The 27,410-nt window shown below is 51.6% G+C and overlaps 1 protein-coding gene across 3 annotated transcripts in view; it reads left to right on the top strand.

Annotated features, from left to right (window-relative positions):
- Positions 1-27,410, top strand: part of LOC144732111 (PH and SEC7 domain-containing protein 2-like) — a 187,813-nt gene that overhangs the window by 16,379 nt on the left and 144,024 nt on the right. Inside the window, exon 1 of one of the 3 annotated variants that reach the window (XM_078613391.1) lies at positions 1,962-2,375. The exons of the other annotated variants lie outside the window; for them this stretch is intronic. Within the exon in view, the coding sequence (XP_078469517.1) occupies positions 2,322-2,375 (54 nt within the window). The 5' untranslated portion in view covers positions 1,962-2,321. Of the gene's footprint in view, positions 1-1,961; positions 2,376-27,410 lie in introns of those variants that run through there. 3 annotated transcript variants of the gene reach the window in all.

Below are 27,410 nucleotides of genomic sequence, written 5' to 3'. Positions count from 1 at the left end.
GGTGGGGGTTGAGGGGGTTTTGGGGGTGGTGGGGGTTGAGGGGGTTGAGGGGGTGGTGGGGGTGGTGGGGGTTGAGGGGGGTGGTGGGAGTTGAGGGGGTGGTGGGGTGAGGGGGTTGAGGGGGTGGTGGGGTGTGGGGGTTGAGGGGGTGGTGGGGGTTGGTGGGGGTGGTGGGGGTGGTGGGGGTGTGGGGGGTTGAGGGGGTGGGGGGGTGGTGGGGGTTGAGGGGTGGTGGGGTTGAGGGGGTTGAGGGGGTGGTGGGGGGGGTGGGGGTTGATGGGGGTGGTGGGAGTTGAGGGGGTGGTGGGGGTTGAGGGGAGGGGGGGGTGGGGGTGGTGGGGGTTGAGGGGGTGGTGGGGGTGGTGGGGGTGGGTGGGGGTTGAGGGGGTGGTGGGGGTTGAGGGGGTGGTGGGGGTGGTGGGGGTTGAGGGGTGGTGGGGGTGGGTGGGGGTGGTGGGGGTTGAGGGGGTGGTGGGGGTTGAGGGGGTGGTGGGGGTGGTGGGGGTGGTGGGGGTTGAGGGGGTTGAGGGGGTTGAGGGGGTGGTGGGGGTGGTGGGGGTTTAGGAGGTTGAGGGGGTGGTGGGGGTGGTGGGGGTTTAGGGGGTTGAGGGGGTGGTGGGGGTGGTGGGAGTTGAGGGGGTGGTGGGGGTTTGAGGGGTGGTGGGGGGTTGAGGGGGTGGTGGGGGTGGTGGGGGTTGAGGGGGTGGTGGGGGTTGAGGGGGTGGTGGGGGTGGTGGGGGTGGTTGGGGGTGGTGGGGGTTGAGGGGGGTGGTGGGAGTTGAGGGGGTGGTGGGGGTTGAGGGGGTGGTGGGGGTTGAGGGGGTTGAGGGGGTGGTGGGGGTGGTGGGGGTTGAGGGGGTGGTGGGGGGTGGTGGGGGGTTGAGGGGATGGTGGGGGTTGAGGGGGGGTGCGGGGTTGAGGGGTGGGGGTGGTGGGGGTGGTGGGGGTTGAGGGGGTGGTGGGGGTGTGGGGGAGGGTGGTGGGTTAGAGGGGGTGGGGATGGCGGTTGAGGGTGAGGGGGTGGTGGGGGTGGTGGGGGTTGAGGGAGGTGGTGGGGGTGGTGGGGGTTGGCTGGGGGTTGAGGGGAGGTGGTGGGGGTGAGGGGGTGAGGGTGGTGGTGCGGAGGTGGTTGGGGGTGGTGGGGGTTGAGGGGGTGGCGGGGGTGGTGGGGGTTGAGGGGTGGTGGGGGTTGAGGGGTGGTGTGGGTGGCTGGGGGTTGAGGGGGTGGTGGGAGGTGGTGGTGGTTGAGGGGGTGGTGGGGGTGGTGGGGGTATGAGGGCGGTGGTGGCGGTGGAGGTGGTAGAGGGGTGGTGGGGGTGGTGGTGGTGAGAGGTGAGGGGGTGGTGGGGGTGGTTGAGAGGGGAGTGGTGGGGGTGGTTGAGGGGGTTGAGGGGGGTGGTGGGGGTGGTGGTGGTTGAGGGGGTTGTGGGGGTGGTGAGGGGGTGGTTGTGGGAGGTGGTTGTGGGGGTGGTGGGGGTTGGAGGCGGCGCTGAGCCACGGCCCGTTGCGGCGTCGCAGCAGCGAGCGGCTTGCGCTGCAAGACGGAGACACGCAGAGAGAGAGACAGAGAGAGACACAGAGACAGACAGAGAGAGACAGACGAGAAGAGAGAGACGAGACACACAGAGAAGAGAGACAGAGAGAGAGACACACAGAGAAGAGAGAGAGACAGAGAGAGACACAGAGAAGAGAGACAGAGAGAGACACAAGCACACCGGGCGTTGTTGCAACCAGGAACGCCGTCTCGCTCCCTCTTCCTCGTGGGCCAAGCGCTTATTTATTTATTTATTTCCTCGCTCTCCTGCCGAGATTTTTTGTTGTTGCAAGAGGAGCAACCCGCCAATCCCACTCCCCCAAATCCGCTCCTCCTCCTCCCCATCCCCATCCCACCCATCCACTCCACTCTCCTCCCACCACCACCACCCCCTACCCCCCATCCGCTCGCTCGCTCGCTGCGCGATGAATCTCATTGCGCGCTCAGCGCAGCAAAGCGCCGAGTGAGAGACTCCGGATCGGACGTGAAATCTCGGCCAAGTGGATTCCCTCCGCCCTGGCCGCGCGGGGCATCCCCGAAGCTGAGCTATGTAGGTTGAGCCCCCGCTGCTGATACTGCTGCTGCTGCTGATACTGCTGCTACTGCTGCTGCTGTCAGCTGTCTTTGCCTTCTCGGCAAAAGTGTCTCGACACTGCTGCTCGGTGTTTGCCGCCGCCGCCGCTGCTGCTGCTCCAGCCTCTGCTGCCACTTTTGGCAGAGGCGCAAGGCTTCTCGCCGAACGTCGTGAAGACGGCGGCGGCGGCTGCGGCGGCGTCGGCAGCTCGCCATGAACTGGATTCCGGGAGACGCGGCCGAATGGGCTTCATCTGCACCGCGTCAGGTACAGCGATGCGCGCTTTGTCTGTCTCTGTGTGTCTCTGTGTCTTGCGCGCGCCACCGCCACACACCACCACCACTACTACCACCACCACTCACCACACGCCACCACCACCACACAACACCACCACACGCCACCACCATACGCCACCACTCACCACCATCACCACACAACACCACCACCAGACACCACCACCACCACACAACACCACCACACAACACCACCACCACACACCACCACCACACACCACCACCACACAACACCACACACCACCACACAACACCACCACCACCACACACCACCACTACCACCACCACGACCACTACCACCACCACACACCACCACCACTACCACCACCATACACAACACCACCACACACCACACACCACCACCACACAACACCACCACCACCACACAACACCACCACCACACAACACCACCACACACCACTACCACACACCACCACCACACAACACCACCACCACACAACACCACCACACACCACTACCACACACCACCACCACACAACACCACCACACACCACCACCACACAACACCACTACCACACACCACCACACAACACCACCACCACACAACACCACCACACACCACACATCACCCATCACCACCACACATCACCCATCACCACCACACAACACCACCACCACACATCACTACCACACACCACCACCGCACGGTGATTGTCGTTGCATCTTCTCGCTCGCGTCGCGTACAAGACGAAAGCCACAATTCCGTGCCGGCTGAGTTTGATGTCAGTGCAGAACCAGTTGGTGCTGAGAGCCCTGATATGGTGGTGGAGTGGGGACAAACAAACAAACAACACCAACAAGAACAACAACAACAACAACCCCGGACTGTAGCGCGTGTCAATCCGTGGTTGTTTTCGTATCCAAAACGCACGTGCGCGTGGGAGCATAGGAGTGCAGTGCAACGAAACGGATTCCGCCTCGCGTGCCCGCCGCTCAGCCGGGCGTCTCAAAGCTGCCCGCTGGCTTAGCCCCGCTTAGCCCTCTGAGATCTGACGAGAGAGGGGACGGCAACGATAAGACGACGACAGCAGCAGCAGCAGCAGCACAACATTTTGAATGAGATTTACGCGGCATTCGTCCGTCGCCGCCGCCCTCGTCACGATCCACGGGGGGGGGAGAAGGTCGCCTGTCGAAAGGTGTCAAACGCACGTTCGGTCATTTGTTTCCACGACCCTCTCTTGCCTCGTGCCGGGGTGTGGCTCAAGTTCGTTGGCCGCGTCTTGGCTGGCACCGATCTCTTCTCACGTCGTCGTCGTCGTCGTCGCCGCGGTCGTCAAGCCATTTCTCCGCGAGGTCATCCTCTCTTTCCGGCTTCGTACGGGAGGAATGGGGACACTGCGTGTTTTGCGAACGACGACGCGCTTGTAATCTTCTTGTTTTGCGTCCATCATACACACACACACGTGTCCAAATAGTGCCAGTTTCTTTCTCGTCCATCATCATCATCAGCTGGTCGTCGTCTTCTTCTACGTGACACATTTTCCTGCCTTATGCTTTGGTCACTCTTTGGGTTCAGCTTAGGTGCAGCAGCATTCTTCCGTAGCGATGCATTTCGAGTGCCAATATATCTTATGTCTCGGCAGTATTTGTTAACGTTCCAAGTCTCGCAGGCATACAGAGCTCTACTGAACACGCATGTTCTTAAGATGTTCAGTTTGGTCTTGTAGCTCTGGGTCACACGCAAACCGTTCGTGCACTCCTCTACTTACGAACATTCGACTTACGAACTTTCAGAGATACGAACAAACCTGTCCGTATGTCCAGTCTCCTGTTCGGACCGAGAGTCGTAAGTTCAATCACTGCACAATATATGGCGATGGTGGCATCTACATCTGCAGAACGTGAAGAACCAGTGGCATCTACATCTGCAGGACATAAAGAACCAGTGGCATTTACATCTGCAGAACATGAAGGACCAGTGGCATCTACATCTGCAGAACATGAAGAACCAGTGGCATTTACATCTGCAGAACATGAAGGACCAGTGGCATCTACATCTGCAGAACATGAAGGACCAGTGGTATCTACATCTGCAGAACATTAATCAGTGGCATCTACATCTGCAGAACATGAAGGACCAGTGGCATCTACATCTGCAGAAACATTAATCAGTGGCATCTACATCTGCAGAACGTGAAGGACCAGTGACCTCTCGATCTCCCCGCACGACAAGTCAGAATCAGAATATTTATTTCTACTGGAGGAATCCGATGAGCTATAACGCTCTATTTCACAGATGTCCAGTTGTATGTATGCATGTTGAACTTATTTCACACCGTACGTAGCCAACCGCGCGAATCGGAGGTGCGGGGAAGGACAACAAACTAAACACAAAAAGCAGTTTAAAAAAAAATGAGTTTTAAATCCTAGATTTAAACAAAGAATTTCCCCCCCATGTTTCAAATCCCCCCCTTTCCTCCCTCAGTTGAAACAAGGTGGGGGGAGTTTGTAAATCCCCCAACTTCACCTCTGTCCGTCCAGAAGTATAAATGGCTCCACCCTCTTAGAGGAACTCTCCGAGTGATCTCAGAGCTCGAGATCTGCTGCCAGCAGCGGTGCGCGCCAAGAATTGCAGGGCTGCGCTTTTACCGTCCCCTCTACGGTGGTCGGCCAGCGCAGTTGCTGGTCACCCGTGTTCCTGGAGGTGGCCAGCGCTGGGTGCAATCCCCCAATGCGGCACGAAGCGTGCGAGCGGAGGAATTGACGTCGCCGCGTGTGCCGTTGTTTGTTTTGGGAGTGACGGGTAACATTTATGTGTTTCATTGTCAGATGGCGCGTGGTGGCTAGGCTTTAAAATGAGTGTTTTTTTTACAAATACATACAAGGACGTAATTGTTTTGCTATAAAATGCGCATTTTATTTACCAAGTTATTTAAAAAAAAAATTGTAAACGTTCTCAAATATCCCAGGTGTGCTCTAATCGGAGGCATGAGACGGATATTCCATGCGGATCTCCCATAGAGAATGGCCTACGGAAGTGGTTATCACAGAGCTACCGCTGAGATGCCTTCCAGTACCTTCTGGTGCACGGGGGGGAGGGGGTGTGGTACTTTTACTCCCCCCTGGACCACTCAGAGTGCAATTCTCACGCACGGCAGTCGAACCGATATTTAAATTCTCAGATATGGAATTTTTTCCCCACATGAAAAGGGGAACCGAAATTAATGTGGTGGGCGTTTGCTGTTTTTGCTGAAGTATAGTCCGTGGTGATTTCTCCGGGATAAATGAAGATTCTGATGCTGAGACCACAAACTCGCTCCACTTGAGACGCTCGTTTAATCACGGGTGACTCTACCAATTCGAACCCAGGATCTCAGCGGTGCACCGTTACCAAGTCAATGTGAGTAGCTACCGATGCAACAGATACGTTCGGAAACAATTGCTGCACGGTTTGCTATTTCTAATATTCACTTAAATCCCTTTTATCCGCCACCCACACGGGCTCGTCGAAGTCTGGACATTCCGTGCGGATATCGCGATTCATTCAACCGCGCCACGGGCCTTCAACGATTGCCTGGGAATGCTTGCTTGCTGCACCATCATCATTATTTTCACTTTTCAAAGCCTCGTCACCGGGCTTCAAACGCGCGTCCGGGGGGGGTGGGGGTGTCCCCCGGTGCACACGTGGCAGGGACGATCCCCCCCCGGGGTAACCGGCTCGGCTCCACGCGCCCCAGGGCGCATTCATCGATTGGGGGGACGCGCTGGGGAGGGGGTGGGGGGAATGGACGGGGGGGGGGCAGGAGACGGCCAGTGGGGTCCGCAATTTCCCACGCGACGAATGCCTCATCCGCCGCGGTGCGCCGCGCGTCGCGGGGAAAATGTGTGCCGAGCGAACGGGTGGATTTTTTTCGTTGAAATCCTTTTTTTTGTCTACCCCCCCAACCCACCAAATAACCGCCCCCTCTCCGCGCAAAGTATTTTTAGCCCCGGGTTTGGAGGAAACTGCGAGCGAGGTCGCTACGGCCGTGTATATTTTCTCACGTCGGCCGGGTGTGTAACGTACAGTGCGCCGTCGCGTCTGCCGTCGGTACGAAGGGGGGGGTGCCTCTTGAGACCTCTCTGGCCAGACGGCGATGGCACCTGGAATGGCACCGGGCTGGGTGAGCGTCTGGGGTTAACCCTTGATCTGTGCGGAGACTCGTTCACGCGCGCGGGGGGCTCTCTGTGCTGGCGTGCGAATCTCGGCGCGTGAGGTCTGCGACCGCGAGTTGAAGCGTCACGGCGTGTGTAGGATACGCGCTGAAAATTTTACGTTTTTGTAATTTAGTTTTTCGTATTTTTCCCACAATTTCATCCGGATGTTGCTGTTGGTGGGGGTTGAGTGGCAGGACAGTGGTTAGTGCGCTGCGCTATGAACCTGGTGACCTCTGTAGGATTCCCGGGGCACTGCTAACATCAGTGTCGAGTGCTATCAGACCTGGTTCTGCCTCCCGCCCCCTCCTGCCATCATCAACCCAGGCTGAGCAGCAAGGTGAAGGCCTTAATCCATACGTTGAATGAGAATGGGTGGAATTTTGTATTGAATGTGTTGGTATTGTGTCGTGCCGTGAGACTGAGAAGCCACGAGAACTTAACGCAGAGCAATGCAAGAAAAGGCGCGATGTAAGTGGATATCACAGAGCTATGGCTGAGATTATTTTACCTGCTCTTCTCTCTTCTATCTACCCGCTGTACCATGAAGATAATGTTTTGTCCCATGGCGGACAAACCGATATTTTTCATTTATTCTTGAGCTGCAATTTGTGAAAATGAAGTGCACGACCAAATTTAATGTTGACTGATTTTTGTGCAGTCGTGGCGAGACCATGATCTTGCTACGCTTGAGAACCCCATTTAACCCATTCATGCATCGTGACCGCTAAGGTGGACCGCTAAGATTTACATCACTGCTGTAACATTACATGAAAGGTTTTCAAGATAATTGGGTGGGTTCCAGTGACTAACGTTGTTTTGCTTTAAATAATTCAAGCATGAGAGGCTTTTAACTATTACATTTTTTTTATTATACCAGGTAAGGCCCACGTAGCTATATAGATGTTTTTCATAAGCGATCTGGCCACAAATGATAGCTCATTTGAAGTGGCCATAATGTGGAAATGTATAGCAGCCAAATACTCTAAACGGGAAAAACCGGAGGACCCGGAAAAAAATGCACGCGGCCATGGAGGAAACACGCAAACTCCAAATATACATCAGGTGTTAGGGTCGGGATTGAACCCACGACCTCCTGTAGACCAGGCGAGGTAGTTAACATCTCGCCACCGCGGCGCCCTTAACTGCAGACGGGTGCCTGTATTTGAACCCAGGATCTCAGCGGTGCCAGCTCTGACCTCTGACCTCTTCGCCGCCGATTCCACCTTCACAACACCAAGTGACGAAAACGACGAGAGCCCTGGCTTCGTCGTCTGAGGTGTGCCATGTCCTGATCGTGGCGTCGCTGAGATTCTGGGTTCATATCGAAATCTTCCCATCCAAGAGAGCGCACAGCATTCTGAATTTGTACGATAGCCAGGGAATCAGAATCTTATTTATCCTGAAGGAGGAGGCTGATGAAGCACCCAAAGCTTCTTTATCAGAGATGGCCAGTCGGGGCTCGCAGGGTTAGCGAGTCACATGAACAAACAATACGATTAAAGGATTCAAGCGTAAGGTAGAGAAAAGTTTAAGCAAGACGCTGATGAATAAATATGAGTAAATAAAGTATAGAAATACATATCGCACAAGTGCATACATTCCTGCAGATTTGTCCGCACAAAATGCAAGCTTTTGGAGCAAGGCAGCAAGAAGAACAACAACAACCCAAGAGCGCACTCAGAACATTGCACAACAACAAAAATGAGGGAAACATTCTTTGCGCGCGCGTGTGTGTGTGCGTGCTTGCGCTTATTTCAGCGGAGTACAATTGTGAGAATTAACTCGTCACGTAGCTTCACAGCGAACACGTCACGCCGTCACCCCGCTGAGAGACGCAAATACCGGGTTTGTCAAGCGTGAGGTGAGCCGGACTGTGATTTTGGTCACAGCGCTGGAGGAAGCGTCAATTGTAGGTGTGAGCAGAAGGTTTCGTTGAACACATGCGCCTGTACCGCAGCATACTTCATCAATCCACTGCTGGATAAAGGCCTCCCCCGACACCTTTTCGGTCGCGGGGGTTTGTTTGGCTTTGCTTCACCACGCTGGTCAATGCGGGTTCGTGCATGGGATGCCCAGGAGCAGTTCAGTCTGCTCAGGCTACGCGGGGCGATCTTTGTCGTTCTTTTTGTACACAGTTTGTGGATGCGGGGAGCGGCAGTGGCGTGGTTGGCACGCTGTGCTACTAACCCAGCGGCGAGAGTTCGATTCCCGCTCATGTTCAGGTAATTATCTGAACCGGTCCTGGGCCTCCCCTAGGTCGAGTCAGCCTCAAATGAGTACCTGGGGCAGTGTGTCAACATCGCCACTCGGGAGACAAAGGCGGCCGGGCGTGGCGCTGGCCGCCCACCCCATCGTCTGCTGTACTTGCCTTCATAGCTGCTCGCAAACAGCACTTGCCCCAACATCCTGTTAAGGCTATACGGGTGATCTTAGTATTTGTGGGCATATATGTGCGTTGCGTGTGTACGCGTGGTTCGCCCGTGCGTATGCGCATGCCCACACTTGCACCTGCGCATGCAGCACAAACCAGCGTCTGTGCGTCACCCCCCTCTCTCGGGGGGGGGGGGGGGCAAGGCAGTGCTTGATTGGTGAAGGCGTATCAGCATAGTAGAGTACAACAATGGGTATAGCTGCAGTGCCCTCTGCTGCTAGCGACAGAGTTCCTCAGCAGAAGCCTCTTCACGCCTGTTCTACGCATGGTCGTCACCTCTCCGAGCACCATCCAGGCTTAATACAGCTCAGTTTCTCAGAGATCCATTGCTGCAACAGTGTACGAATCGAAAACGATCGATTGTTGCGGATCCACGAGCCATATCCATCCTTGCGTGTATTGTGCGACGCAAGAGCTGATTTGAATTGACGAATCGATGCGTCGTCACACGCCCCGCAGCAACGAACAAGTCACGTGGAGTTTACAAGCTTTGTCACTCAGGACTTCCACTGGAGTTTCATCACCATCAGCGGTCGACTGAGAACAGGGCCATTAAGCCATATTGTGTTCGTCCGCAGAACTGGTGAAGGATCGTCAAACAACCTCAGGGACGTACACAGCATAGGGAGAACTTCGTCCAGCGATAGATTGGCAAAGGGCTGTGAATTAAATATATATTGTTTTGAAATGTTTTACGATTTATAAATGGGTCATTTAGCACATTTTCCCTGCATGAATGAAGACTCGGATCATTAGCAGTGGCCATAATCTCTCGAGATGTAACAATTTTCGTCTCCTATTAATTATTGAAACCCAAGTGCCAGATATGTTTTTGCTTTTACCCAGAAGCCCTTTGCTATGACGCGCGGTCTGTGGGAGTGCCGGGCGGCACTCAGGCGGCTAGAGGCCGGGTTCCCCGGAGACTCTGTCGCCGGTGTCTGCGTCGCGTGCACTTCGCTTCGTGGCGAGTCCTATGGCAGCTGCTCATTAGGGCCCACCGAGGCCAGGGCCGACCAGTGGGGGAGGCACTTTTGTTATGTAAAAAAATATATATAAGTATATATAAAACAAAATTATTTCAAATAATAAATAAAATATTGTAGAAAATAATTTTAAAGAGGAAATAAAACATATTTTTTAAAACATGTTATTTTTTTTTTTAATATTTAAATCAAATATAAAAAAAATGAGTAAAAAAAATATCCCAAAATTTGCCAACCAATGGGGGAAAATAAAAACGTTATATATATATTTTGTATGAACAGCACTCATCTGCACATTGCAAAGTTAAGAAGCTGGACATAACAATAATAATCGTCGGAAATATTTCAACTTGTAACAACACTGTGCCACTACCAGAGGTGGTGTCCAGAGTGGGGGTGGGGTGGGAGGACATTTAACCCTTTCCCGATGTATGCGACGTGTATGCAATCGGAACGGAACCCGAATAAAAACTGAAATGAAATCACTTTATCGGTACCGAGGCTCCCGCGAGGGCACGCAGGAGGATGTCTGTTACAGTTTGGCGCCAGCTATCGTAGAGTGCGGTCGTGTAGCTGCGGTTATCTGCGGTGAGTACAACGTCTTTAAAAACAACGGCGCAAACTGCGCCTCTAAATAAAATTAACGCCGAACCGCTTGCACGTTTCGAGGTTCAGCGGTGAACTGGAACGGGACACCCACCTTGCAACTTGCAAACGTCTCGGAACGAGAGTGGGTGAAGTCACTTGCCCCATTGTTCCAGCTGCCGCACCGGGAGATATTCTCGCCGGCGACTTCTGGATTGCAAGTCCAGCATGCTGAGCATGACACAACGCCCAGTAACAGAGAGTATCGTGGATTGAACCAATACGTCAGCCGACTCCTGGATTTGTTTTCTATGATAAGACGGCGATAGTGACAATTGTTGTTGTTGTTGTTGTGTGTTTTGGTAGGTGCAGTGAGCTTACACTGAAAATATCTCGCTGTTCATCAGTTTATATCTAACACTATCAATCATTGATCCCGTATGAATTTTCATTATTAAAACAATAAGGAAAAAAATATGTAAAGATACAGTCCGGCGTGCTAATTATCGCACCATTACATCCTGTCTGCGTAAAACGCCACCCGCTCCCCTTCATTAATGCAGTGCAAATTGGCGCGAAGCACGACCCCTTCGGAGCGGCACCTGCATCGCGCCGTACAATTACCCCCCCCCGCCGCCGCCCACATCCCGCTCACTCGCTCGCTCGCTCGGTGCAATTTCCGAAAATACCCGCGGCTCGCTCTACCCCAAAGTCTTTGACGGGTTCTCCAAATTTATCGACACGGGAGGGGATAAACATTTAAATTCAGCGATTCTCAGCAGAGCGTCCCGGCCTCTGCGCCAAAGGGGAATCGGTAAATAAATCTTGTTAATTACGGCGACAGCTTTCATTTCGGCGCGCCCGCTGACGGATCGTGCCTCCGCCGCAGTTGCGCCCGGCATTGGCAAAGACGTGCCAAGAGCGAGCGGCGTGGAGATCGAGAGAGAGAGAGCGACGGAGAAATGCTCCGGCCTCTCGTTAACCCTTTCCCCGTCCGAGACGTCTGCAAGTTGCAGGGCGGGTGTCCCGTTCACCGCTGAATCTCGGAACGCGCGCAAGCGGTTCGGGGTTACTTTTATTTAGGGAGGCGTAGTTGCGCCGTTGTTTTTAAAGACGTTGTAATCGCCGCAGAGAACTGTCGCGACACGACCACCACTCATCTTCTTGGTTCGTTCGGTAAAGTCACGTAAAAGGGAAATAATACAATTATAAAAATAAAACATAATAAAATAATTCTCACGACGTTTCGGCCACAACGCAAGCAGCCGTCCTCAGGTGAAGAACAGGTCTGTCGGAAAGACAGCTGTCTTTTTCCGACAGACCTTTATTATTTCCCTTCTACGTGACTTTCCCGAAAGAACCAAGAAGATGAATCCCTGCAGTCACGAAAGCTTTGAAACGACCACCACTGTATGATTGCTGGTGCCGAACTGTGCCGCACGTCCTCCCGCATGGCCTTGTGGGAGCCTCGGTACCAATCAGGTTATTTTATTTTTTTCTTCCGGTTCCTGCTCCGAAGATGTACACACACAGGTCTTTCGGAACGGAATTCCGATGATGTCATCAGCATTCTGCTGCACTACCCTCCGCCGACAAAGTATCCCTTCCAAAGCGGCCTATAGTGCCTGGTTATGCACGCAGCGTGGTCGCCCATACCAGGTACCATCCAGGCTCAATGCTGCTTTAGCTTCTAAGATATAATGAGGTGAGTAGCATTCTGGGTGATATTGTCAAGGCAGACAGGTAAAAATACACGCACGTCATCAGTTTTTGTCATAATCCACGGTCAATACACGTACGTCATCGGAACAGGAAAGGGTTATAAGTCTTCGTAATCAGAATTGTCATCATTCACGGTTAAACCACTGCCGGATGATGGCCCTCTCCCCGATGTTATTGCTCCATCTCCACGGCAGACGTACCCTTGGGTGTGTGCCCTCTGTTGGATAGATATATAGAAAATGAGATTCATTTATAACCAGATGGAGCGATGAAATCGGATCACGCGCGGGAGTGGGATGGGTTGTGGCATCGCAGGACCATGACGGATGATGATGGTGTTGATGGTGAGGTGGGGGTGACTTCATCCAGCAGTGGATTGACCATGACTGCTGATGATTATGGTGGTGGACGTTGAATTTTGCTCTTGCTCAAGCCAGCCATGGCTAATGCAGGTAATTAAATCGCAGAAATTGTGGCCGTGCAACCAAAACTGTGGACCATATTGTAAACCCACTGTGGTCTGCACCCCTTCAACGGAGCAGGAGGAGAAGCAGCTAAGGGACACGAACTCCTCTCTCTCTCTGCCGAAGCCCTCTCACCGTGGCCAGCAGCAGCGGCAGCAGCAGACCGCGACGTTGGCATCGAGTTCCAGAGCCGCATCGCTGCCAACGTACACAAGGAGAGAACAAAGTAGCACACGGGAAGTCAGCACTGGTTAAATTTCAATTTAAAGCTTTCGTGACTGCAGGGATTCATCTTCTTGGTTCTTTCGGTAAAGTCACGTAGAATGGAAATTATAAAATAATAAAAATAAAACATAATAAAATAATATATTAATATTATAATATTTTATTAATATATAATATTACTTTATTATACAAAACATAATAAAATAAAATATTAATATAATATAAATATATAATATTATTTTATTATATTATTTTATTATGTTTTATTTTTATTATTTTATTATTTCCATTCTACGTGACTTTAACGAAAGAACCAAGAAGATCAGCACTGGTTGTCCGTTGCATAGACTCCCCCCCACCCACCTAGCCTGCCACATGAATGTGGAATTTCCACAAACGGGAGGTGAGAGAACCATCTCATTCATCACCCATTCGAGCAAACAATCGATTTGGCTGTGGTCTGACAGCGAGACCGGCATAAAAAGGAGTTTGGGGGGGAGGGGGCGTTAAGATGCCTGATTGTGTAATTGGACGCCCCGTATTGGATATTGTTGTTAATTTGCAGGCCCCTGCGGTTGGAGAGCTAAGGGTCAGAAAAGCCCTTGAGAGGCAGGGAGCAATGGGTTTAGGCACAAACATGCGCATGGCATCCGATCCCAGCTGTAACGCCGCGGTCGGATTTTCTTGCCGTTTTTTTTAATTTTCACTGGGAAAACATGATTTTCGTTAATCCTGTGTAATTCCAGGGGTTAGTTTAGCAGTCATAGAAGATCTATAATTGGGGATGCTTTACAGTTATGCTTCATAATGTGGACAGGGTGGTTAGATGAGTCAATTTGATCGTTTCACCCCTCCTCATCCCTCATCCCACTCCACTCCGTTGGGGCATTCCATTACTGATGGGGTGGGCAAGGGGAGTGATGACCAGAGCTCATATCCTTGCAAAGGTCGCACTCATTACACACAAAGTGGTTGCCACAAATAAACCACAATACCTTGCAGATCTCGTCTGGGAACATAAACCATCACGCAGACTCCGGTTATCCTCGCGGCAGCTTTCAAACAAAGACGGTCACTGCATCGCTGCGCTTTCAGATGCGCTTCTGCGGCCGTCTGGAATGCTCTTCCTTCCGATATTAGGAAGCCACTGGTGCTGTGTACTCTTAAATCATCCAAATTGAAAACACATTTCTTTAGAACTGCTTTTTTCTGTTTAGTTTGTTGTCCTTCCCCCCCGCGCACCTCCGATTAGCACGGTTGGCTACGTACTTTGCGAAAGAAGTTCAACATGCATAAACAATTTGATTTCACTCTTTCTGAAAGCAATTTTCACCAAATAATATAAAATAACTTTTGGAAGGGCACAGTTGGAAAAAGAACAGATGGCGAGGGCAGGTTTTGAAGGTAGCTTAGTATAAAAGATGATGAAATATAGAAGCAATCAAAAGCAGGATGGATTGCTTTTGTAAAATAATGTTTGAAGTTCACCGTACATACAGAGCTACTGTCGATACGAGGTCTGCCGGCTCGGAGACACCAACTGAGCTGGCACCGCTGAAATTCTGGATTTGAGTTTCAGGCAGCCTTGATGATTTTAAGATACTGCTATTAACCTATAAGAATTTGAAGCTTTCGTGACTGCAAGGATTCATACTGTTAGGTTTTTTCGGTAAAGTCACGTAGGTAAAAAAATAATAATAAAATTAATAATAAATAAAAAATCACTAAATTAAATTACGACGTTTCGGAGGCAACACAAGTCTCCGTCTTCAGGTGGGACCGTCACAGCTAAAAAAAAAAAAATCATTATTTTTCATTTATTCTTATTTAATTTTATTATTATTATTTAAAAAATTACCTCCGTGACTTTACCGAAAAAACATAAGAGTATAACCTATAAGGCTTTGAAGGGGCTCACCCCACTTTACTAGCAAGAACCAATACTCTTGGATCTTTCGGTAAAGTCACGTAGAAGGGAAATAATAAAATAATAAAAATAAAACATAATAAAATTCTCACGACGTTTCGGCCACAAGACAAGCAGCCGTCCTCAGGTGAAGAACAGAGCTCTGTTCTACGTGACTTTACCGAAAGATTCAAGAATATGAATCCCTGCAGTCACGAAAGCTTTCAATGGAAAGAACTAATACATTTATATATTCCATCAAGGTCCTTAAGATCTTGTGATCCGCAACTGCCCAGCACTCCCAGGTCTATATAGGTTGCGCTATTTTGGCGACCGGACTTTTGTTAGCGTGGCACCCACGCTACAGGGAACGCCTTGCACCTGAAATCAGGGCAGTCGGAGTCGGTAGATAGATTCAAGTCTGCTTTGAAAACCCCATCTCTTGAAAGTGGCCTTGCCTCTGTAGTTTGGTTGGTTGTCCCCTGGTTCTGTTTTTATTTCCTGCTTTTTGTACAATTGGATCCGAGGATGGCATCCGCATTATACATTGGAATTGTTATTATTTGGGTCTTTCTGTAAAGTCACGTAGATAGTTTCAAAGAAAATGTAAAAATATATTTGAATTTTTTATTATTTTGTTTAATAACAATTTAGTTATTTTTTTGTTATTTTCTTTGAACCTATCTAAAATTAATTAACAATGTTTTGTTATTTTCTTAGAACCTATCTACGTGACTTTTGTTAATGAACAAAAAATGTGTTAATTAACAAAAAAATAAAAAAAAATGTTGTTATTTTCTTTGAACCTATCTACGTGACTTTACCGAAAGACCCCAAGAATATGAATTCCTGCAGCGCCGAAAGCTTTAAGTCAAGGTTTGCATTATGATGATGATGAAGAAGCCGACTCCTCAAGAGGAGCCGGTTGGTTGATGGCCTTCTCACTCATAATTGCACACAGAAACAACAGCAGCAGCAACAACAACACCGCCACCATCGCCTATTTTTTGTATTTCTTCTTCACGTTTCAGAATGACACATTTGAGCTGTGATTGACAGGGGTACTGAAAAAAAGTAATAAACAAGGAGGCCTATTTAAGTAGCTTCAGAACTTGATCTGCGATGGCATCGTCCACGGAGCAGTTCTCTGGCACGTCTCAAGAGCGCACTGCTCGCTGCTCGGATTTCCGAATGGAAATTTCCGTCCCTAATGTCGGCACAATTTTATGACCGCATGGTGATAGCACGGTGATTGTAATATCCATTTGAAGAGGTGGTGGGGGCGAGGGGAAAATATTGAAAAATATTGAATACAAAAGGATGGTACGTCGGCAAATGAAGGTCTTGCGGATTCACCGATTCCAGTGTTTTAATTGCCCACATAAATCAGAACACAAGAGCCATCCCTTGGCTAATTGCGTAAGCAAAGTGTGAACATCACGGCGGATATTGCCGATGCTAATGTTTGCCGGCGTCTGCCAGCGTTGCTCTGCTGCTGCTGCTGCTGTTGCCTTTCGCTCGTAAAAACGCGCGTCCGCACGGTGACCGATTATTTTGTTTGACCGCGGGGAAGCTTCGCCGACCGGACTCCGGTTGAATATTCCGCGAACAAAAAAACCTCCGCGGGTTAATTTCCGCACATTTTTGTGTATTTTTACTTTTTTTTAAATCGGACAAGCGAAGCTTCCAAAACCGGTCCACATGGGCCCGGCGATTCCCGTTCAGTTTTTTGCCGAAATCCAAAAGGGTGAGGGTGCATTATTTATTTATCTACTTGAATACATTCGCGAACAGATGGTGGGGCTTTGAGTGTCGAGTACACGGCGGCATTAAAGCATCACGAAGTGCTGCTGCTGCTGCCTGTGTTCATGCGAGCGTCTGGCTGTCTGGCTTGCGAGCTGACCCTGTTTTCTGATTACTTCGCTTGACTGCTGCCCTTAGGCCGCATTAATTTTCTTATTTCCCAATCTCGGATGCAATCGCTCCCCCTCCCACCACCACCACCACCACCCGTGCTCCCTCCCCCTCCGCCCCCCTCTCGCTCCCCCCTATCCGATCGCGACGCTGTTTGTGCCCCAATGAAAGCGCGCGACGCAAATTCTCAATGTCGGCGTGTCGCGCAATCTTCGCCGTGGATGACGCTCGCTGCATTCATTGAGTCTGACGCAAGCAGCCAGCAGTGCCCTAGCTCACCCGTGAGTTCATATTCCAGCGCGCGACTGAGTAAAGTCTCTCTTTCCCCATATAAATTACGGGGGGGGGGGGAGATGGACGGGGGGCGGTGAGCAGGGACGGGGGCGCTTAATTTCTCCTGGAACAGTCCGGAACGCTGTTCCGGGAATTATTTTGGCAGCCAGCCACATCCATCTCGCCTTTCTTTGTCTCCTCGGGGATTCTGCGGCGGTGCCGCGGTGACGTTCCGAGAAAACGCGCGTGGACGCTCGCTTTAGGGTTTTCCAGATGTCCTTAAGGAAAGTGGCGAGGAATATGGGGAGCAATAACACGGAGGAGAGCAGGGGTCCAGTCCTTTGCGACTCTTGCAAATGACTGCGTCGTGACCGTTAATAATGACTAAGGGCTACCCTCTCGTATTCGCGTGGAGTTGCGGCTCTTGAAATGTTTTGTTGTTTTGCCGAATTCGAAAACAAAAATGGCTCTCCTCTGGTTATTTTGGTTACCGTCCCCTGGTGTGGACTTATTATGGATGGGGCGTACCTTTGACTCCAGTGGTAGATGCCTTGCGCCGATAATCCCTTTACCCCCAAGGCGGCCTTGGCAGCATTCCGGAAAATAAAAGAAACGGAGGCCCGCTTGCGGGTCGAGTTCACGTCTCTGCGGAACGTTCCGTCTGTCGTTGCGATTTTCGGCGAAACGTGGCGGTGTCATCGCCGTTGTCAACAATGGGGCAAAGCTGCCGACGCCGTGCCTTTCTGGTGATGCTTTGGTGCGGATGTGCGCTGGCCCCGGATCTCAATGCGATTTCATATGAGGGGTGGCTAAGCCGACTGTGAAAAGTAAAACAAAAAAAGTGGACGGTGTTGGAGAATGGTGGTTAGGGCCACTATGGCCAATGTACTGCCGGCAATCCTCGCAGCGGCAGCGGCTTTTGGCTCCGCCATCGAACAAAGGCGGCCGCCGCATCGCGCGGCGCTTTCGGACGCGCTTCCGCGGCCGTCTGGAACGCGCTCTTCCTTCCGATATTAGGAAGCCACTGGAGGCATGCACTTTTAAATCATCATCTCGATTTATAAATTAATTTCTTTAGCGCTGCTTTTTGTGTTTATTTTGTCGTCCTTCCCGCCGCACCTCTGATTAGTGCGGTTGGCTACGTACGGTGCAAAAGAAGTTCAACGTACATACAGTACATACCAGCCCACTTGGGTTTATTTCCTGGTCATGGCTGACATCAGTGGCGAGTGATATCTGAAACAGTCCCGGGCCCTCTCCTCTCTCATTTATGAATCCTCTAAACAACCCCGCATGTCCGAAAGAGTGTGTAGGGGTGGGGGGCGAGGGGGGCGGAGGGGTGATGGGGCCTTATCCAGCAGTGGATTGACAAAGAAATGTAAATAACAAATTGTTTTTAAAAGTCAACGATGTTTTCTTTGTTCAACAAGCGTGGGTATCGATCAACTCCTTTTTGGCATTCTTAAGCCGGTGATGGAAATTTCACATTTACACGGCAGGTGAAAGTCTTTTCAGAGAGAGAAAGAGAGAGAGAAAAAAAACCCACCAATGTTGACTTCCACGAAGCGGTGCTAATTTTCTTGACCCTTGAGAAGGAGGGTGTGGGTGATGGGGCCGGGCAAATCGATGAATGGAATCTAATGTCACGGGCCTTCTGACCTGCGGACGCTGCCGACGGCTTATCAGCCGCTCTCCGGCGCATCGGCCGTCTGGGACCTCCGACACATCCGTCGTCTGTCGCGGTTTTTAGTTCGCGATGATTTTTTGGCAGAGGCCCCATCTTTTTGTTAAAATTGCCAGTCTCGTGGAGGGAATACTTTGCAGATGAAAGTGCACGGAGAAATATTTTTTGTATGTTTTTTCTTCTATTCTTTCTTGCAATGCCACCACGTATCGCCCACCCGGTATTATTACTCATAACTAGTGAATGTGAGCCAAGAATATTTAACCACTTTACTACCCAGCCATTAGTCAGTATATAATAAATACCGCGTTAGTCAATATATATATAAGATGTTATATAATATACCCACGATGACCTTTATATTATATATATCTAAATACCTCATGACGGCAGGTATTGTGGTCTATGCAAACATGACTCCTTGTAAAAAGGTGTCAGTTTTGTTGCCAGATAGAAGGGTAAAAAACAATTATCATATTTTTACTGGCAAATGAGGTTCCAATGGTACCTCCTTCGTCACTATATAATACCTTGATATATCTCAATACCTTGTTATGGTGCAAAGTAGAGGACCTCCACTGCAGAGCAAAGAGAAAGCTCCCCCCCCTCCCTGTGTAGCCTTCACAGGCTGTTGAGGCAAGTGCTGTTAAAGAGAACCTATAAAGGCTGGAACAGCGCATGAGGGGGTCATTGGCCAGCACCATGCCCGGCCGACTTTATCTCCCCAGTGGTGATGCTTAGGGGGCAGGCCCATAACCATATCAAGGTCCTGAAGATCTTCTGACCTCCAACTGCTCAGCACTCCCAGGTCTACAGGTTGCGCTCTTTTGGCGATGGGGCTTTTGCAAGCGTGGCACCCACGCTACGGAACGCCTTGCCACTTGAATTGAGGGCAGTCGGAGTCGGTAGATAGATTCAAGTCTGCTTTGAAAGCCCCATCTCTTTAAAGTGGCCTTGCCTCTTTAGATTGGTCGGTTGGCCCTGGTTCTGTTTTTGTTTCCTGTTTTTCATGCATTGCGTATTGGGATCCTAGGATGAAATTATTATTGATAATTGTCACCGGCGTTGGCCGTGAGCAGGAATCGAACTCGGGTCGCCGGGTTTGTAGCTCAGTGCGCTAACCGCTACGCCACCGCTCCCCACTGTGCTCGGACGCGCACACACGCACATACACACACACGTACACACGCACGCATGCACGCACACACACACACACACACGTACACACGCACGCATGCACGCACGCACACACGCACACACGCATGCATGCACGCACGCACACATACGCACACACGTACACACACACGCACACACGTACACACGCACGCACACACACATGGACGCACACACACACGCATGCACGCACACACACGCACGTACACACACACGCATGCATGCACGCACACACACGCACACACACACGTACGCACACACACATGCACGCACGTACGCACACACACACGCATGCATGCACGCACACACAAGCACGTACACACGCACACACGCACACACGTACACACGCACGCACACACGTACACACGCACGCACACACACATGCACGCACGCACACACACACGCATGCATGCACGCACACACACGCACGTACACACACGCATGCATGCACGTACACACACGCACACACACATGCACGCACGCACGTACGCACACACACACGCATGCATGCACGCACACACACGCACGTACACACGCACACACATACACACGCACGCACACACATACACACGCACACACACATGCACGCACGCACACACACACGCATGCATGCATGCACGCACACACACGCACGTACACACACACACATGCATGCACGCACACACACGCATGCATGCACACACACACACGCACACACACATGCACGTACGCACACACACACGCATGCATGCACGCACACACACGCACGTACACACGCACACACGCACACACGTACACACGCACGCACACACACACGCACTGTCATGCCGCTCGGAAACAGATTCTTGCTCCTGTGACGGAGGTGCGGACAACGTGCCAAAATAATGCCGGGATATGAGAACTGGCTTGTTTTTTTTAAACAAGAGCTCAACGTATTTTTTCAATAGCACCGCACTAAACAGGACGCGTTATATAACAGGCTACGCTTGTGGCCGCAGCTTTACTTCAAAGATCTTCAAAGAACCCCCCGTTATGGCCTTTAACAGACTGTTGGGGCAAGTGCTGTTAGCGAGCACCTATTAAGGCTATCACGGCACACGAGGGGTTGGTGTGGACAGCAGCACGTGCCTGGCCGCCTTTGTCTCCCCCAGTGCCATTGTTTAAATGTCGTGCCAGGTACTCATTTAATGCTGAGTGGACGTAGAGGGAGGCCCAGGACAGGGTAAGATATTCGACCACTGACGTTGCCTGCGAGCGGGAATCGAACTCGGGTCGTCGGCTTTTGTAGTGCATTGCACCACTGCCACCCCACAGAGCAGGGAGAACACACGAAGATCCTAATTTGTCTTTGGGTCACGGTAGTTTTATGCCAAAAATCTCGTGGTAAACGCCCCACTGCCCAACAAGATTGTCACTTCTACAAAGAGGCTATTTATCGATCGCGTTCCGACAAGTGAATCTCCCCGTTTGGTTGAGAATTTCGCGCCCCGACGATGTTTCGCTAACGTACGACGACGACGATGACGACGACGATGACGACGACGATGACGACGATGACGACGACGATGACGACGACGCTTCGCTCAAACTTCTGCGAGCTTCCTCGCGTAGCGACCTCGGACATCGGACGGCGCGCCCCGCGCACACGACCGCGTCAAAGCATCACACACGGCTGCAACAAAAACAACAACAACACGTTCGCAGTATTAATTTGCGCGATAAGACCGGGTGATGTCGTTCGTAAACAAATGTATGTGTGTTGAACTTATTTCGCATTCTATGTAGCCAACTGCACTCATGGTGGCGAGATGTTAACTACCTCGCCTGATATACAGGAGGTCGTGGGTTCAATCTCGACCCTGATGTCTTTATAGTTGGAGTTTGCTTGTCTCCCTCCCCATGGTCGCGTGGATTTTTGTTTTCTCCCTCAATTTTTAGAATCAACATCACGCGTTGAGAGGATTTGGCTGTTATTAATTTCCACACGATGATGAGCCACTTATCATCAGCACGTGGGCGCCATGCTGGTGAGATGTTAACTATCTCGCCTGGTGTACAGGAGGTCGTGGGTTCAATCCTGACCCTGACGCCTGCTGTATATTTTGATTATTTGGCTGCTATAAATGTCCACGTGATGTACCACTTCGTTGAGCTATCATTTGTGGCCAGGTCACTTCTGAAAAAGAGCTACCTGGTTAAATAAAAATAAAAACATTTTTGTTGATAGTTTCTAATCGAAGGTGCGGATAATCGGAAATGAATACGTGCACGCTAGAGCGCCGGCCCTGGCAGCCGGGGGCCGTTTAGCGGATATCGAAACGGACTCCTCCGGGGTTGGCGACGACTCGAGCCGGCAAATCGCAACGCCCCCAAGGAGGCCGAGCCGCTGCTGCTCGAACGCGACGCAGAGAGGAAACGCGAGGGATCGAGTGCAGCGGCAGCCGCCAACGCCGCCGTCCACACCGTCAACACCGTCGACACCGCCATCACCGTCAACACCGTCAACACCGCCATCACCGTCAACACCATCACCACCGCCATCACCGTCAACACCGTCAACACCATCACCACCGCCATCACCGTCAACACCGTCAACACCGCCATCACCGTCAACACCATCACCACCGCCATCACCGTCAACACCGTCAACACCATCACCACCGCCATCACCGTCAACACCATCAACACCGCCATCACCGTCAACACCGCCATCACCGTCAACACCATCACCACCGCCATCACCGTCAACACCGTCAATACCATCACCACCGCCATCACCGCCATCACCGTCAACACCGTCAACACCGCCATCACCGTCAACATCGTCATCACCGTCATCACTGCCGCCACCGCCATCACCGTCGACACCGCCATCACCGTCAACACCGCCAACACCGCCATCACCGTCAACATCATCATCACCGTCAACACCGTCATCACCGTCAACACCGTCATCACTGCCGCCACCGCCATCACCGTCGACACCGCCATCACCGCCAACACCGCCATCACCGCCGCCACCGCCGCCGCCACCGCCGTCACCGCCACCACCGCCGTCAACACCGCCACCGCCGCTGCTACCGCCGAGCGATTGGGCGCCGAGCCAGAGGGGCCGCCGTGGCGCGAGAACATCAAACGCGAGAAGAGGCTTCAAGGTCCCGACGCGTTTCTTTCACAAAGGACGTTGATCTCTCCCTCGGCGCTGAAATGTCGACGCGTAAAAATTGGGGGGCCACCGCTTTGCCATTTTCCGCGCAGCGCCTGGCAAGCTTCTCGGCGCTCGCGCCAATTAATTAATTTACTTTCGCTCGGTTTCCCTTTCTCGGTAACGACGATTCCTCGATTTTGTGCGCGTGTGCGTTGAACTTCTTTCGCACCGCACGTAGCCAACCGTGCTAATCGGAGGTGTGCTTTCACGCCTGCCCCTTTTAAGTCGTTTCGCAAATACGTCGTCGCTTTATGAACACCGCCACCCGATTTGCGTCGCCTCGACCCCCACACTCACGTCGCCGACGGCGTCCGCCACGTCTCATCGTCCGTCGCCTCTCAGCCATCGCCTCCACCACCCACCACGACTGCTACCCTGCAAGTCGCTTCTTTGATCGACGTCGTTTCGACGTTCGTTGTCGCACCTTTCAGTGACGCATCCCCGACGTAAAATGCGGGGGGGGGGGGGGGGGCATCAGCGTACTTGGTTTATCTTGCGTTACAATTTCTACGATAGATCTTTGGCTGTTTGTTTTTAGATGCTGTCCGGTTGAACAACATTGAGGTCCCGTGATTCGTCGGTTTATTCCTGCAGAGAGGAGGAGTGGGAGCAGTGCTGGTGCAGTGGTTAGCGGATAAGTGGTCACTTGAAGGACACTCTCAGAAGTTGCTCTGTCATAGCTCCTTCCACGGGCCGTTTTCCCACACGGGTGGTGATGCAGTGCTCTGCAGCAGTTCACGATGCGCCAAAATTGTCTCGGCAACATCCCGTCGCGGCGTCTGTACATCCCTGCAGTCATTTGTACAGAGGGCTCGAGAGCCGCGGGAGAGTGCACGATAGACAACGGCAGAACGCATCGTTACTCATTCTGTTTAACATTTGACATTTGTTTCAAGTTTGCTCAACACTGACTGTGTGGTGCCCCTCGAGTTTTTTTTTGTAGGTCCCCCCCACCCACCCCCACCCTCACCCACCCACCCCCACCCACCCCCACCCACCCCCATTAGAAACGAGGTCATGCTACGGGCTGTCCCGGGCCGAAGGCACGTTCGGAAGTCAATCGTTTTGTCGCTTGCGAGCGTTGCGAGCATTCGGAGTTACGTCTGAGTGCATCTGACGCTCGTTCACATCGGCACCCGCGAGCGACCATGTTTGTCTCGCTTGCTGACGGCCGATTTACGGATCTCCCGCGCTGTTCTCTGGCCGAACGGACGTTGTGAGTAAAGAGCCACCGGACGTGGTTTATCCGAGCAGCGCGTGGGGCGGTGACACCTGACTAAAAAGTTGCGCTCGCCTCGTAGTGCGAGCGAACTTTTGATTACCTCTCGTGCGTTTATCGTTGCAAAGATTGATCTGCGAGGGTCTTTTGTTTGTACGTACACCAATGATGGCTTTGAACACATTTAGGTCCCAATCTTGATTTGAAGCTTTCGTGACTGCAGGAATCCATACTCTTTGGTTCTTTCGGTAAAGTCACGTAGGTATAAAATAAAACAAAATAAATCACGACGTTTCGGGCGCAACACAAGCGTCCGTCATCAGGTGGGAAAGCGTGGTCTGCTGCTGATGCAGACTTTTCCTAAAGGCTTGAAATGAGTGTAGCCCAAGGGTCATAAATAAGTGGCTGGGGCTAGTGATGTTAATGTGGGAAATTAGCATGTAACTGGGTACGGAAGTGGCTAGGTTATGGCTATACATTTAGGTCCCATTTACTCGGTGGATATTCTTAGCAGAATCTCTTTTTTTGCATCCTTACGTTATTCTCACCGAAGGTTGTGTGGGCCCACCTTGTTTGCGGAATGTGCTCGACGTTCATTCCTCATTCCCCACAACTCTTTCCACGCCGGCCAGACGACGTCCAGGAACAACCCGCACTTGACCCCACACTTGACCCCGCCGCGCTGCGACCACCCCGCCGATCCACCGACTTGCGCCGATTTACTCCTGCTGGGTGGACAGAGGCGGCGAAGGGGGGAGGGGGGGGGGATTTAAATAAAGTCGCCCGTTGTTTCGGCCGCCACGCCGGGGAGATGAAACTGCTGACGTCCAGCACGCTGACAGCATCACGCATCATTATTTTGAAGAAAAAGTTTTTTTAATCAGATTTCAACGAGAGCCCGATAACAGAGCGCAAACCGCGACGTTATGAGGAGGGACGGGGGGGGGGGACCATGAGCAGGAACAGAGAAGGGGTGAGTAGGGAGGAATAACTTAAGAAAGGGGGGCGGCCGGTGGGGGGGGGGGGTGTATAGAGAACGGGGAGAAGGAGGGGAGGGAGGGCGTCCCGCATTATTAACGCGGTGTCGTAAAGACCAGAAAAGCAGAACGCTGGAATTGAGGGAGTGTTGCTGGGGGGACATTTGGGGAAAATTCATTGATCTGCCACCTCTGGGAAGCCCTACCACCACCAAAATAAGACAAAATAAGACATATAGCCATCAGAGACTCTTGGGGCAGGTGCTGTTAGCGAGCACCTACGAAGGCCGGCACGGCTCCCTCGTGGCGATGTTTACACACCGCACCAGGTACTCATTTGAGGCTGAGCCGACCTAGACAGAGGCCCAGGGACTGTTCAGATAATCGTCACTAGAGTTGGCAGTCAGCAGGAATTGCTACGCCACCGCTCTCCACCGCCACCACCACCACGCGCTCCGGCAATCTCCACTGCTCCACGTGGCCACGGTTTCCTGGCCCAGCCAATCCCACTGTGAGCCCCCCCCCCACCACTCGCTGCTGCTGCTGCACGCATCGTCCGTTTTACTTGAACTTGTTCACAAATCTAAACCACATTGTTGGTGCCGCGCGTATTTCGATGAACCTGGGTGACTGGTAGAACAGCATTCGTGCGAAGCTGGCGACGGTTTTAGTACAGCGGATCGACTTGGCTCCGTCGCAAGAATGTGGAATTTCCAAAGGAATGGATTTGGTTTTGGTTCCGGTGATCGTAGAGGCCCCTAGAGTTGCAAGGGGAGGGTTGCGTGGACTATTCACATACGACACGTGTGAATGGAACAGCATCGATTGTTGTACGTACGCGCGTGCAATTTGACAATGATGCCGTGACCTTCAGAATCGTTATCGTTTGAATGCATCATCAATGGTTTAGTGCATCGTTACACCGCTAATGTCTGTAAACAGGATACGACCGCTGCCGCCACCACCACCACATGCTCCTTTGATGAGGGAAATCACTTTGATGTTGACGTTTGTAGCTGCCTGTCCTTGACACGCGAGCCGTCTGCTCGGGATATGAATTATTTTTCGAGGTGGCCAGGTGACACAGAGGTCAGAGCGCTGAGCTTGCGCCGCTGAGATGCTGGGCTTTAATTTAGGCAGCCACCTGTGATAAATAAACAGGGTTCACATTGAACTTCTTCCGCTACCGTACATAGCCAAACGTGCGGGTGAAGGACAACGCACACATCACTTCATGTGTCGTGAGGTCATGGTCTCAGCCCGGGCGACCGATGGCTGCGGAAATAATCCGTGAGGTTACATTTGATTCGACAGCAAGTCCTCGTTTTAGCGCGGTAGGGGGTATTGTAAAGTGACGCGTTAAGTGAGAAACGCGGAAAGCGAAAAACCGTTTGCCCGTAAAAAAAATGCAACGGTGAAGATTGGCGAGATACGATGGACGCACGCCCCGCGCAGTGAGATGGCCGAACAAATAACCAGAGGGTACCCCGCCGCGTCACCGTATCATTCCACGTACTGTATCACTCCGCTCAGCCACGCAGCTCAAGAAAGTAGTCCGTCGTCGACCGTTCAGAAACCGTGTTATAACAGTGCGCATTGCGTGTTATAACGGTGCGCCTTCCGCTTTATCATGGAGCGACAACAGCGTTATAACGGTGCGCACTCCACATTACGTGAAACATTTTCCCGAATGGAAGAACCGTGTTATAGCGAAGACGTGTTGTTTGAACACGCGTTAAGCGAGGACTTGACCTATAATTGATTTGGCTAAATTTTCTAGCCCTGACAATTGAATGTATGGATTGGACTGTCATGTGACGAACATTTACTGTCTGCCGTGGAAAAGTGCTGCCTCCTACCGTGTTGACCAGAGGTCACGTGAAGGGATATGAAATTTAACTCTGTAGTATCCGCTTCCACGGTTCCCTGTCTAACACGATGGATGTATTGCTCTGCGCGATATTGTTTCTCTCAATGCATGATGCTGACGGCACAATCAGGATACTAATTTGGGATATAGACGAAACAATTTCATAAATGGCAACAAAGAAACGGAATATTCCAGCTGAACAATGTCCACCGTTTGTAAAATTGTCTCCTGGTAGCAT

This window comes from Lampetra planeri, chromosome 41, assembly GCF_965212315.1.
Source record: "Lampetra planeri chromosome 41, kcLamPlan1.2.h2, whole genome shotgun sequence".
Lineage (NCBI taxonomy): Eukaryota > Metazoa > Chordata > Hyperoartia > Petromyzontiformes > Petromyzontidae > Lampetra > Lampetra planeri.
The sequence above is the reverse complement of the archived record's forward strand: the minus strand, read 5'-3'. Positions and strand labels throughout refer to the sequence as shown.